Genomic DNA, 13,490 nt, shown 5'->3' with positions numbered 1-13,490 from the left:
GTGTCGGAGTCCTTGCTGGCAGACGTGATGTAACCGGCGCCCCGGCACCGGGGCCGCGTGAGCAGGCGTGAGGAGAGCCCACCGCTGCCTCTGCAGCATCGCGTCCCCCTGCAGCCTCCCCAGAGGCTCCAGGCGCGGCGCGAGCACCGCTGGGTTTGCTCCGGAGAGGCGGGTCGGGGGGCAGACGAGCAGCGGTGCCTGTCGGAGCTGTGCTCCCTGCAGGTGCCTCCTCCAAGCTCCCCTGGTTTGCCCTGGGCTCCAGGGAGCTCTTGCTGCTCTCTCCTATTCTCCTTTTGTTCCCTTAAAATTCGGCGCTTTGTCCCCAGCTCCCGTATCTGCAGACAGAGGTGCCGCCTCGGGCGCCTGCCCAGTGTGTCCCCAACAAGCTGCTGGTGACACAGGGGCCACATCAGCACCTGGCTCGGGCTCCTGCAGGTGCTGAGCCCCAGATGTGCCCTGTTGTGTTTCCAGGTGTGGAGGGCGGATGGGGCGAAACCTCCCTGTTCCCGTCACAGGGGCTTTGGAGTTGAGCTCGGATCTGGGAACAATTTCTTGCCCAAAGGGCTGTGGGGCATTGAACGGGCTGCCCAGGGCAGTGCTGGAGTCACCATCCCTGGAGGGCTGGACAGATGGACATGAGGACATGGGGCAGGGACAGGGTGGGTTATGGTTGGACTTGATGAGCTTGAGGGGCTTGTCCAACCAAACAAATCTGTGAGTCCGTTCTTCTCTGGAGCTGGAGCCCCAAAACCTCTGCAGACGCCCCTGAGGACCCTCGTTGTCCCTGCCCCGCTGTTCCAGAGCTGGGGCAGGAGCCGCGTTTGCTTTCACCGGGTCACCTTTCCCTCTGCCAGCCGACTCTCTGGGCTTTGGCCGAGCTGGACTCCCCGGAGCAGCAGATCCCAGCGCCCCCGGCCCCCGGCAGGCGTGGGGCTGGGCCCGGCGCCGCGTCCCACCAGGGCTGGCTGCCCCCGGGGTCCCCACCGTCCTGTCCCTGTGCTCTGTGTCACTGGTGTCACTGGTGTCCCCACCGTCACCCTGCTCTGTGTCACTGCTGTCCCTGCTGTCCCCATGCTCTGTGTCACTGGTGTCCCTGGTGTCACTGGTGTCCTTGCTGTCCCTGTGCTCTGTGCCCACACAGGGCTCTGTCTGGCCTGACCCTCCCGGGCTTCTGTGGTCAGTCCCGGCTTCCCTCGGTCACCGTGGGTTGGTACTGAGTGCCCGTGACAGCCCAGAGTCCCCGCTCCCCTCGGTCACCGCGGGTTGGTACTGAGCACCCGTGGCAGCCCAGAGTCCCCGCTCCCCTCGGTCACCGTGGGTTGGTACTGAGTGCCCGTGACAGCCCAGAGTCCCCGCTCCCCTCGGTCACCGCGGGTTGGTACTGAGCACCCGTGGCAGCCCAGAGTCCCCGCTCCCCTCGGTCACCGCGGGTTGGTACTGAGCACCCGTGACAGCCCAGAGTCCCCGCTCCCCTCGGTCACCGCGGGTTGGTACTGAGCGCCCGTGGCAGCCCAGAGCACCTGGGAAATGTCCCTGTGGGTTTCGTGTGCGCTGGCAACACGAGTCTGGGAGCGGGAGGAGCAGCCGGAGACAGGAGAACGCGGTGGCGAAGCGCGGGGAGAGGGGCGGCCGGGGAAGCGCCGCCTCCCGTCACACGTGCCGCTCTGACCGTCTCCTGCCCGTGCTGTTTTGCAGCCCGCCCGGACCCCCAGCTCGGCAGCGTCCAGCGGCACGGCCGGGCCCTCGGGCTCGGCCTCGGCCTCGGGCGGGGAGATGAGCAGCAGTGAGCCCAGCACGCCGGCCCAGACCCCGCTGGTGGCCCCGGTCATCCCGACGCCCGCCCTGGCCTCGCCGGTGGCACCGCCGGTGCCCTCGCCCACAAAGGTGAGCCATGGTGCGGGTAAGCTGCCGGCTCTGCCGCGGCGGGGCTGCTCAGGACAGACAGAACCTGTGCCAGGACTGGGAGGAGGAGGAGAGGGGAGGAAGAGGGAGGAGCGGTTCTCAGGCTGGTGCTGCTCGCTGCACGGGGCTCGTGCCGCCGGCCATCAGGTCGTGCCAGGTTTCAGCACCACGGGCTGCGGGACCTGGGGGTTCAGCTGGAGAACAGGAGCTGAGGCTGGCGGCTCCAGGTCAGAGCCTGACCCTGTGAGTCCAGGGGAGGCCTGACCCGGGTCCCCTCCGGTGCTGGGTGCGCTGGGATGGGAAGCGGCCGTGGAGGTGCCTCGGGAGCGCTCCGGCGTCCCCTTAGCTCCAATGTTTCCCAAACTTGAGTGTTTCTAATAATTGTATCAGCGTAGTTATTCCACTTTTGATCTTCAAAATAGTTTGTAATTACTTCCAGCCTGCATTGTATTAATGAGTTAGAATTAGAGCTTGTTGAAGATTTGGGGCACAGGGCAGAGCTGGCGGGGCGCAGGGGGCGGTTCTGCAGCGGTGCCGGCACCCTGCCCGTGGCAGAACGGCGCTGTCCGTGTGTCCAGAGACACAGAGGAGTCTGCGGTTTTCCTGTGCCGCTCGACATGGCACAGGACTTGGAAATCCCTTAATGTCACCTGAGTCGTGATGTCAGCTTTGGCCAGAGGCTCCAGCACCGGCTCCTGCCCAACCTGGGTCTGTCCCTGTTCCTGCCCGACCTGGGTCTGTCCCTGTCCCTGCCTGACCTGGGTCTGTCCCTGTCCCTGTCTGACCCGGGTCTGTCCCTGTTCCAGTCTGACCTGGGTCTGTCCCTGTCCCTGTCTGACCCGGGTCTGTCCCTGTTCCAGTCTGACCTGGGTCTGTCCCTGTCCCTGTCTGACCCGGGTCTGTCCCTGTTCCAGTCTGACCTGGGTCTGTCCCTGTCCCTGTCTGACCCGGGTCTGTCCCCGTCCCTGCCCTTGCCGGTGCCCCGCGCTGGTGTCAGCGTTCCCGCGGCCCTGGGAGCTGCTCTGGCCACAGCGGCACCCGCAGACCCAGGAGAGTTCTCGGGGGCGCAGGGAGGAGCGCGGGGCGCTCGGGGCTCCCTCGGGCGCTGCAGGCAGAGGAGGCGGCTGCAGGTCCGGGTCCGGAGCCCGGGCTCCGCGGCGCCGCACCGCACTGTGCTGAAGGAAGGAGCTGGGGCCTCGGGCGTTCTCTGAGGGGACACGGGGCTTTCCAGAGGCAGTGGTGATGGGGCGGCTCATTCCTGTTCTGTACCACGGACACCGGCTGTGCCAGGGCTGGCTGGTCTGGTGGTCCCCAGAGCTGTCTGTTCTGTACCACGGACACCGGCTGTGCCGGGGATGGCTGATCTAGTGGTCCCCAGAGCTGTCTGTTCTGTACCATGGACACCGGCTGTGCCGGGGATGGCTGATCTAGTGGTCCCCAGAGCTGTCTATTCTGTACCATGGACACCGGCTGTGCCGGGGATGGCTGATCTAGTGGTCCCCAGAGCTGTCTGTTCTGTACCACGGACACCGGCTGTGCCGGGGACTGAGGGCTGGCTGATCTGATGGTCCCCAGAGCTGTCTGTTCTGTACCACAGACACCGGCTGTGCCGGGGCTGGCTGATCCGATGGTCCCCAGAGCTCGGGAGCAACCGCTCTGCTCCTGTGTCTGTGTACAGACTGCCCTGAACGAACCGCCGTTTTCCCTTCTCCACGGGCTGGGAGGTTTTTCCTTGTCCTGAAGTAGAGGAGATAGTGTTGGTTTATTATTAATATTATTTCTTATAAAATAATCTTCCAGTTGAGCTGGGGCAGTGGAAAGGCAAGTATTTCCAATTAAAATCCGACTGTGCAGGAAGTTGTGGCGTAGGGCTCAGTGCGAGCGCAGCCGCCGGCCTGATTTGAGCGGAGGCCTCGGGACGGCGCTGGGCCAGGCCGGCGGCGCTGAAGCTGATCTCTGTCCGCAGCCCAGCCCGGCCGCGCAGCGTCCGCAGGACGGCCAGGTGACCGCGCCCGAGGCTCCGGTGTGCATGTCACCTCTAACAGGAGCCGAGGGCTCCGCTGTGACCTAACCCGTGTGACGTGTGGCTGTGCCCCGCGCCCGTGGCGCTGCGTGCTGTGGGGTGACGCTGCGGCCGCGCTCCGGGGACAGCACAGGAACAGGAGCGCGGTGCCGCGGCTGGGGGCGCTGGCTGTGCCGTGGCCCTGGGAGCAGACTGGCCTGTGCCACGGGCCGGCAGCCGCGGGCTGTGACCCCAGGGGCTGCGCTTGCCTCTGCTTGGGAATCCCGACCCTCTGTCCCTTCCCCATGCACCGGTTTTGGGCTGAAACCCTCACGCCAAGAAACCCTTGAGGTGCTGGAGCGAGTGAGAGAAGGGAACGGAGCTGGTGAGGGGCTGGAGCACAAGTGTGATGGAGCGGCTGAGGGACCTGGGGGTTCAGCTGGAGAACAGGAGCTGAGGGGAGACCTTCTGATCTCTGAACTGCCTGAAAGGAGCTTGGAGCCAGGGGGGTCGGGCTCTGCTCCCCAGGAACAAGCGCCAGGAGCAGAGGAAACGGCCCCAAGTTGCACCAGGGGAGGTTGAGGTTGGATGTGGGAACAATTTCTTCCCCAAAGGGCTGTGGGGCATTGAACAGGCTGCCCAGGGCAGTGCTGGAGTCACCAGCCCTGGAGGGCTGGACAGACGGACATGAGGTTCTCAGGACATGGGGCAGGGACAGGCTGGGGAACAGCTGAACTTGGTCATCTCGAGGGGCTTTTCCACCCAGACGGGTCCCAGCTGCACCGCGGGGTCACTGGGCAGCTCCTGGGCCGGTCTGCTGCTCCGGGATCCTCCCCGCTGGGCCTGTGCACACAGAGCTGGCTCCAGGACGAGGCCCCGCGGCTCCGGAGCAGATGAGTGAGCTCGGGGACTGCCCAGCCCCCAACAGCCGCCTGGCCACGGTGTGGGCTGGAAAAGCCTCGGACAAGGTCCCGGCTGCCTGCGCGAGCTGGTCTGGGTGCACAGGGTTACCCTGTGTGCGTCCGTGCTGCTGGATCGCCCCACGTGTGTCTGTGTGTCTGTGCTGCTGGATTGCCCCATGTGTGTGTGTGTGTGTGTGTGTGTGTGTGTGTGTCCCCGTGCTCCTGGATTGCCCCACGTGTGTGTCCCTGTGCTGCTGAATCACACACTAACTACTCACCCCACTGACCCTCCTGCACGGTGTGTGTTAGCACCTCTCTGTAAGATCCGTTTCTGACCACGAGAATGTGTTCCTTGCATGTCACTGCTCTGCTGTGAGCACCAGCGGGTTACTGGGGGGGAGCTCGGCCCTGTTAGTGCTGGGTTTATGCATTTATTTTGTCTTTAAAGGATTTAGGCATCCACAGATGCTGGTGAAGTCAAAACCAACGTGCTCAGGACCTTTTGTTGGCCAAAAGGTTTATGTCAGCGTGTCAAGGAACATTGATATTCAACAGATTGAAATAACAAACAGACTCTGTGGCTGCCAGCATAGAGTGGCGCTTCTGGGAGCGTCCCGGGGACGATGCCGGACGCCAGCTGGGTCGGGCTCTGCGGGGCGAGCAGCGTGCCCGAGCTCGCTCCAGAGGCCGTGCTGCTCCCGGTGCTCATTCTTGGCTTGGTGTTGCAGGAGGAGGAGAACTTGCGCTCTCAAGTCAGGGACCTGGAGGAGAAATTGGAGACTCTGAAGATAAAGCGAAATGAAGACAAAGCGAAGCTCAAAGAGCTGGAGAAGTACAAGATCCAGCTGGAGCAGGTGCAGGAGTGGAAGAGCAAGATGCAGGAGCAGCAGGCCGAGCTGCAGAAGCGGCTCAAGGAGGCCAAGAAGGTGCGAACCGGGGGCCGGGGCTGGCAGGGACACGCGGCTGCGGGGCCGGTGCCGCCGCTGGACGTGCGCGGGGGCGCGAGATACCGGCGGCCATTCTGCCGTCCAGCCGTGGGTGGCCCGACTTGTCTCTAGTACGTACCGGGGCCTATGCCGGCTCTGGCCTGACGAGTGGCTGTTCTGTGCCCGGGAACGTCTGACCTGTCCATGGGGCGATTCCTCCATCACTGCAACACTCAGTGTCGGGCGGGGTAAGGCAAGGTGGGGGGAGAGGTGATGTCCTTGGACATTTGGGGACAGCGAGCGCGGTGGCTGAGGGCACATTGCACACCGGGCGGGCAGGACGGGCGTCCCCGTGCGGCATCAGCCGTGTGTCCTGGTTTAATCTGCCAGCACTGGGGGGCACTGGTCACATTCCACACCTGCCAATAAACTGCCCGTCCCACCTCCACAAGCTGGAGCGGAACACCTGGAGGTCTTGAACTGGCAAGTTCGAGACAAGGGACAAGCGCCAGGAGCAGAGGAAACGGCCTCACGTTGTGCCAGGGGAGGTTGAGGTTGGATCTGGGAACAATTTCTTCCCCAAAGGGCTGTGGGGCATTGAACAGGCTGCCCAGGGCAGTGCTGGAGTCACCATCCCTGGAGGGCTGGACAGACGGACATGAGGTTCCCAGGACATGGGAACGGACTCTGTTGGGAGCCGGGCTGAGTGAGCTGGACAGGGCTGGGACGGCCGCGGTGCTCGGGAGCCCCGTCCGAGCCGGGGACACCGTGACGGGCGCGCAGGTGTCCCGGGGAGCCGGGGATCTCATCGGGGGTGTGAACACCTGACGGGGAAGGAAAGAAGATGGGGCCCAATCCTTCCTGTGGTGCCACCCAGAGTGGGGAAAGACGGGTCCAAACTGAAATACAGGAAATTGCTTTTAAACATAAGAAACCCCCTTTTCCTGTGGAGATGATCAGTCACCAGCGCAGGGCGCTCAGCGCTGTTGGGTGTCTCCATCCCCAGGGATGTGTGCGGCTCCAGCTGGGCCTGGAGCAGCCACTCTATGGGGGTCCCAGCCCCCCGGAGCACGGCCACACGGGTCCTGTCCCTTCTGGGATGGGGACATCGGGGGGGCTCCCTTCCTGCGCACCGCGTCCCTTCCATGCGCGCCACGTCCTTCCCTGTGCACCGCGTCCTTCCCTGTGCACCCCATCCCTGCCCTGTGTACCACGTCCCTTCCTGCGCACTGCGTCCTTCCCTGTGCACCACGTCCCTGCCCTGTGTACCACGTCCCTTCCTGCGCACCGCGTCCTTCCCTGTGCACCGCGTCCCTGCCCTGGGCGCCGTGTCGCTCCTGGCCCCTCCGGCCTGGGTTCCATTCTGCATTGACTTCCCAGGGACTCCTGGTCCTGACTTTCTAACACAGACTTTGATTAGTTAAACCTCATCTCCTTAACTAACGCCCTCCGAGCTCCTGCCCCGCTGGGCTGCGGGTACGAGGCAGCGAACGCCGCAGGGCTTTGCAGCTAATTAGCTGTGGTGTGGCTCGTTAAGGAGAAGGTCTCTCATTTCTCCCGTGGCCTCTCGGCTCCTGCTGAGCCCCTGGGTGTCGTTCGAGGTGTCGCTGCAGGTGGGATCTTCCCTTGTGCCTCCCCAGGGCCGGGGCCGGTTCTTGTCCCCGCGCCTGCCGCTCCTGGGACGCGGCCGTGCTGGCAAAGCAGCCTCTGCCTCTCTGCCCGGCTTTCCCGGGAGGATTCCTGCTCTGTTTCCCCCGTGGTTTGTTTGATTGTCTGCTCCAGTGCAAGCCTAAGGATTTTCTGCCTTCACGTCCGTGTGCTGGCCTGCAGCCGGCTTCCTGCGGGGCTGTGCTGTGAGGAGGGTGACGGCACCGGCGCGGGCGGGCGGCCCCGCTCGGCCCGGCGAGCGGCTGTTCATTGCCCATGGGCCTCCCCTGGGAGGACAGAGCGGTCCGGCCTGGCTGGGGGCGCGAGGGCTCTGTGCGCCGCCGGCCCCGCGCTCCCCGGGCCGGTCTCACCCCTGTGCCCCGCAGGAGGCCAAGGATGCCCTGGAAGCCAAGGAGCACTACATGGAGGAGATGGCGGACACGGCCGACGCCATCGAGATGGCCACGCTGGACAAGGAGATGGCCGAGGAGCGAGCCGAGTCCCTGCAGCAGGAGGTGGACTCCCTGAAGGAGAAGGTGGAATATCTCACCATGGACCTGGAGATCCTGAAGCACGAGATCGAGGAGAAAGGTGGGAAGGGGGCGGCTGGGGGTCCCCGCAGCCCCTCGCGGGACAGAGCGGCGCCTGCCGTGGGCAGCGCTGGCTCTCGCGGTGCGCGCGCTGAGGCTGCGCCTCCCCCGTTCCCAACAGCCGCGGGAGGTTTCTGCCGTGTCCCCAGCCCCGCTGGTGGCACAGGTGCCACTGTCACAGCCGGGCAGTCAGCGGCAGTTCGGCTTCATCTTCTGGGTCCCGGCCCCGCTGGGAGCGCCGAGATGGAGCCATAGGCTTCTGACCCTGGGGACAGGTGTCCCTGTCCTGGGCTTGGAAAAGCTCAGCCTTCGTTTTAACACTTCTCATTGTCTCTGGGGTTGGGGGATCCCAGCCCAAAAGGCAGGATGGGACACACTTTATGTGGGAGGTAACACAGCAGCTTTTGTTACTGATCCCACCTCGCAGCTTTGCGCTGAGCAGCCTCAGAACCAGCACGTTGCCCTTGTTTGGGTTCCCTGGGGTCTCCTGGCTCTCGTGATTCAGGGTGAGCTTTAGAAATCACAGCCAGCAGGAAAGGAACCGGTCTGTGAACACCAGTGCCGGCACACAGCTGGTAACCAGCCCCGAGCCGCAGGCAGGGGGCTGCGGCAGACGCGGGGCAGGAGGAGCTGCCGGGGCGGGAAACGGCTGCGGGGAGCAGTGGCCTCGGTCGGCGTTTGTGTCACTGAGCGGGAGGGTCAGGAGCTGGGAGCTCTTGGTCTCCAGCGCCGTGTGGCTGTGCTGTGACCCGCTGGCTGCCCGCGATGGTCCCCGGGTCGCTGTGGAGGTTCCTCATCTGCACAGCTGGCTCTGGTGCCGCTGGGGAATCTCAGCCCGTGAACGCCCGTGTTGAGCACAAGGCTTGGCTTTAGCTTGGCTGCAGAGGGCCCGACGTATTCCCCTCGGCTGTCCTGCACGTCTGCCCCGTCCCGGCGGTGCGGGAACGGGCTCCGGCAGCCACTGCTGTGGCTGCGCAGGCGGAACAACGTGTCCTTTCTGCCGCAGGCTCGGACGGGGCCGCCTCCAGTTACCAGGTGAAGCAGCTGGAGGAGCAGAACGCGAGGCTCAAGGAGGCTCTGGTGAGGTACGAGAGCACTGGTGCTCCCCGGGCTGGGTGCTCCCCGGGCTGGGTGTTCCCCCGGACTGGGTGCTCCCCAGAACTGGGTGCTCCCCGGGCTGGGTGCTCCCCGGGCTGGATGTTCCCCCGGACTGGGTGCTCCCCGGGCTGGGTGCTCCCCGGGCTGGTTGTTCCCCAGAGCTGGGTGCTCCCCAGAGCTGGGTGCTCCCCGAGCTGGTTGTTCCCCAGAGCTGTGTGCTCCCCGGGCTGGTTCTGTCCCACGAGAGCCCCGCTGTCCCGCTCTGAGCGCCGTCTGTGTCAGGGCTCCCATCCAGATACAGCGTGTTTTGAAACATGGACCCCATTGCAAAACAGTGTATTTCACCATGGCAGCGTGTGACAATCACACAAAATGACAAACGGGAGAGGTGTCTGGCAGTAATCCTTGGGAGCTACAGTGTCCATACGATGTGGGGGGCGGAGGTCGGAACGTGAGGAGCTCCAGAACTCACATCCCTGGGCTGTTTGGGGCTGTCACTCGCGGCCTCGGTGCTCACACAGCCAGCGCTGCTCCCCGGGCGGCCACAGCTTCCCCAGCGCTGCTCGTGCTCTCTGCTCCCGAGCTCTTCCCCAGCGCCGCTCGTGCTCTCTGCTCCCGAGCTCTTTCCCAGCGCTGCTCGTGCTCTCTGCTCCCGAGCTCTTCCCCAGTGCCGCTCGTGCTCTCTGCTCCCGAGCTCTTCCTCAGTGCCGCTCGTGCTCTCTGCTCCCGAGCTCTTTCCCAGCGCTGCTCGTGCTCTCTGCTGCCGAGCTCTTCCTCAGTGCTGCTCGTGCTCTCTGCTCCCGAGCTCTTTCCCAGCGCTGCTCGTGCTCTCTGCTCCCGAGCTCTTCCCCAGCGCCGCTCGTGCTCTCTGCTCCCGAGCTCTTTCCCAGCGCCGCTCGTGCTCTCTGCTCCTGAGCTCTTTCCCAGCGCTGCTCGTGCTCTCTGCTCCCGAGCTCTTCCCCAGTGCTGCTCGTGCTCTCTGCTCCCGAGCTCTTTCCCAGCGCTGCTCGTGCTCTCTGCTCCCGAGCTCTTTCCCAGCGCTGCTCGTGCTCTCTGCTCCCGAGCTCTCTCGCACTGCAGAAGCCTATGGATGTGACTTACTCTTTGCTGTCCGTGCTCCAGCCTGTCCCGCTTACAGCTGCTCCTGCTTGTCTCTGGTGTCTGTTTTTCCACATCCTGCTCCCTCCATCCCTCTCAGTGTCACCCTCCCCAAGGAAGGTGCTGCCTCAGGCGCTGATTCCCCCACCGCTCGCTGTTAAGGGGCTGTTCTCAGGGACGCTGCGGGTGTCCCCCCAGGGCGGGGGGTCCTGGCTCTGCCGGTGCCCACCAGGAGCAGCGTCTGGGGGGAACGGGGTCTCTGGCAGCGGGGCCTGCGATGGGGCTGGTTGTTCCTCCCAAGGATGCGGGACTTGTCTGCCTCGGAGAAGCAGGAACACGTGAAGCTTCAGAAGCAGATGGAGAAGAAGAACACGGAGCTGGAGTCCCTGCGCCAGCAGAGGGAGAAGCTGCAGGAGGAGCTGAAGCAGGCGGAGAAGACGGTTGATGAGCTGAAGGAGCAGGTGAGGCCACGGGGGGTTGGAGTCTCCGCTGAGACATTCAAACCCGCCTGGACCGACCCTGTGCCACGTGCTCCGTGACCCTGTGTGAACAGGGCTGGGCCGGGGTGCACAGAGCTCCTGCAGCGCTGCCGGGCTGGCTGCTGTGGCACTGTTCTGAACTGTTCTGCCTGGTGCCGCGGCCACGGCGCCGGTGACCACCCAGGAGCCAGCGCTGCCCTTTGGGTGCCAGTCCTGAGGTCGCTGGCGGGGCTGCTGCCCACGCTGCTCTGGGTGGTTTCTGTGCAGGATGCTGCTCTGAGGAGGGACCCGCTGCGCTGTGGCAAACCCACAGCGCTGGCTGGGCGCTGTGGTTACCGGCCGTGTGCCGCAGCCGGCAGGGCGACCCACCGCCAGGCGCGGCTGACGTGTGTGTGTCTGCAGGTGGATGCTGCTCTGGGGGCTGAAGAGATGGTGGAGACACTGACCGAGAGAAACCTCGACCTGGAGGAGAAGGTCCGGGAGCTGCGCGAGACCGTCGGGGACCTGGTAAGACAGGCCCTGCTGGAGTGAGGCGGGTACTGGGGGGTCTGTGCCGCTGCCGTGGGTCCTAGTGCGGGGCTGGGCTGGTGTAAGGGTGGGGAGGGACCGGGGAACCTCTGCAGGCATCGCCCCGCTGTCATGTCCCAGCGGTGCAGCCTTCTGCTCAGCAGAACGCGCCCCTTGCACCCGAAAATGCCCGACAGCCCTGGCTGGCTGAGCTGTGGTGTCACCATGTCCCATCCTGCCACCCCACCAGGAAGCCATGAACGAGATGAACGACGAGCTGCAGGAAAACGCGCGGGAGACGGAGCTGGAGCTGCGGGAGCAGCTGGACATGGCCACGGCGCGCGTGCGCGAGGCCGAGAAGCGCGTGGAGGCCGCGCAGGAGACCGTGGCCGACTACCAGCAGACCATCAAAAAGTACCGAGAGCTGACCGCTCACCTGCAGGTGCGCCCGCCAGTGTCCCTGCTCCTCCGGGAGCCCCTCGGCAACAGGGAGACAGGGCAGGTGTGGGCAGGAGCGTCCCCAGCAGAGGTGGCGCGGGCAGGGACAGCGGCTGCGTCCTGCGCTCGGGGAGGTGGCACCGCAGGACACAGCGCTGGGGCTGGGTCGGGGCTCCTCAGGAGCTTTCCTGGCACCCCTGGCAGTGCCAGCCCCGCCGTGCTTCCGGTGACCCCGGCAGCCCTGCCTGCCTCCTGGCTCGTCCCGGGCCCCGCCGGCAGCGCCCAGCGGCAGCCAGGCCGGACACACTGTGGATACGCTGTGATAAAAACACACGCTACCGCAGCTTCTGCTGCTCGCGCAGGGACCGAGGGCTGGGACCGAGGCCTGGGCACGGCAGAGCAGCCGCGGGGCTCAGCACTGGGGCTGTTTGGCACTGGGGCTGTTCGGCACTGGGGGGTTCGGCACTGGGGCTGTTCGGCACTGGGGGGTTCGGCACTGGGGGGTTCGGCACTGGGGCTGTTCAGCACTGGGGGGTTCGGCACTGGGGGGTTCGGCACTGGGGCTGTTCAGCACTGGGGCTGTTCAGCACTGGGGGGTTCGGCACTGGGGCTGTTCAGCACTGGGGGGTTCGGCACTGGGGGGTTCGGCACTGGGGCTATTCAGCACTGGGGTTGTTCAGCACTGGGGCTGTTCGGCACTGGGGCTGTTCAGCACTGGGGTTGTTCAGCACTGGGGGGTTCGGCACTGGGACTGTTCAGCACTGGGGCTGTTTGGCACTGGGGCTGTTTGGCACTGGGGGCTGTTCGGCAGTGGGGCTGTTCAGCACTGGGGGGTTCAGCACTGGGCTGTTCAGCACTGCGGGGCTCAGCACTGGGGCTGTTCGGCACTTGGGGGTTCGGCACTGGGGCTGTTCGGCACTGGGGCTGTTCAGCACTAGGGGGTTTGGCACTGGGGCTGTTCGGCACTGGGGGGTTTGGCACTGGGGCTGTTCGGCACTGGGGGGTTCGGCACTGGGGCTGTTCAGCACTGGGGCTGTTCGGCGCTGGGGAGTTCGGCACTGGGGGGTTCGGCACTGGGGGGTTCGGCACTGGGGAGTTCGGCACTGGGGCTGTTTGGCACTGGGGTTGTTCTCTGGGGCTCTGCTGGCCGGGGAGGTGATGAGTGATGAGTCTGGGGGTTCCTTGGCTTTAGTACAGCGTGTTGTCAGCCCAGCGCGTGGGAAGCACACGTATTCCCCTCCTGTCCTGCCATCCACCACTGTGCGCGTTGCACAAGGAGCCCCCGCGGCGCCGAGGTTGGGTGTGGGGGGCTGGGGAGCCACAGGTCTCCTCTGGGCTGGTTTTCTGAGTCTCACAGCAGCTTTTTTTGTGCCAGGACGTGAACCGAGAGCTCATGAGTCAGCAAGAAGCATCTGCCGAGAAGCAGCAGCAGCCGCCGCCCGAGATGTTCGACTTCAAGATTAAATTTGCAGAGACAAAAGCGCACGCCAAGGTACGGCCGGAGGAGAGCTGTGCCCGCGGGGACCTGTGCCCGTGGGGACCTGTGCCCCTGCGGACCTGTGCCCGTGGGGACCTGTGCAGCCGTGCGCAGAGAGGGATGGTTCTGTGAACCAGTGTGCCCAGCGCTCACAGCGCGGGTGTTGTCACAGCGGGACAGCGGGACCAGGGCAGCGACCGTCCCTGTGCTGGGACCTGGGGGGTACAAACCGCCAATCCTGGGGCAGCTCTGGGCCCCTCAGGCCAAGAAGGGCCTTGAGGTGCTGGAGCGAGTGCAGAGAAGGGAACGGAGCTGGTGAGGGGCTGGAGCACAAGTGTGATGGAGCGGCTGAGGGACCTGGGGGTTCAGCTGGAGAACAGGAGCTGAGGGGAGACCTTCTGATCTCTGAGCTGCCTGAAAGGAG

General features: G+C 65.1%; 1 protein-coding gene across 6 annotated transcripts in view; it reads left to right on the top strand.

Annotated features, from left to right (window-relative positions):
• DCTN1 (dynactin subunit 1) overlaps window positions 1-13,490 on the top strand; it is a 68,148-nt gene that overhangs the window by 39,226 nt on the left and 15,432 nt on the right. For 4 of the 6 annotated variants that reach the window (XM_080344143.1, XM_080344147.1, XM_080344146.1 and 1 more), the window contains 9 exons: window positions 1,696-1,884; window positions 3,869-3,904; window positions 5,535-5,732; window positions 7,766-7,970; window positions 8,976-9,054; window positions 10,467-10,626; window positions 11,047-11,151; window positions 11,402-11,593; window positions 12,965-13,081. In XM_080344143.1, coding sequence (XP_080200269.1) covers window positions 1,696-1,884; window positions 3,869-3,904; window positions 5,535-5,732; window positions 7,766-7,970; window positions 8,976-9,054; window positions 10,467-10,626; window positions 11,047-11,151; window positions 11,402-11,593; window positions 12,965-13,081 — 1,281 coding nt within the window. The remainder of the gene's footprint in view (window positions 1-1,695; window positions 1,885-3,868; window positions 3,905-5,534; window positions 5,733-7,765; window positions 7,971-8,975; window positions 9,055-10,466; window positions 10,627-11,046; window positions 11,152-11,401; window positions 11,594-12,964; window positions 13,082-13,490) is intronic. The other 2 variants (XM_080344145.1, XM_080344144.1) reach the window with 1 other exon arrangement.

This window comes from Nesoenas mayeri (assembly GCF_963082525.1).
Source record: "Nesoenas mayeri genome assembly, chromosome: 4".
NCBI lineage: Eukaryota > Metazoa > Chordata > Aves > Columbiformes > Columbidae > Nesoenas > Nesoenas mayeri.
This window is presented reverse-complemented; position numbering and strand designations above follow the sequence as displayed.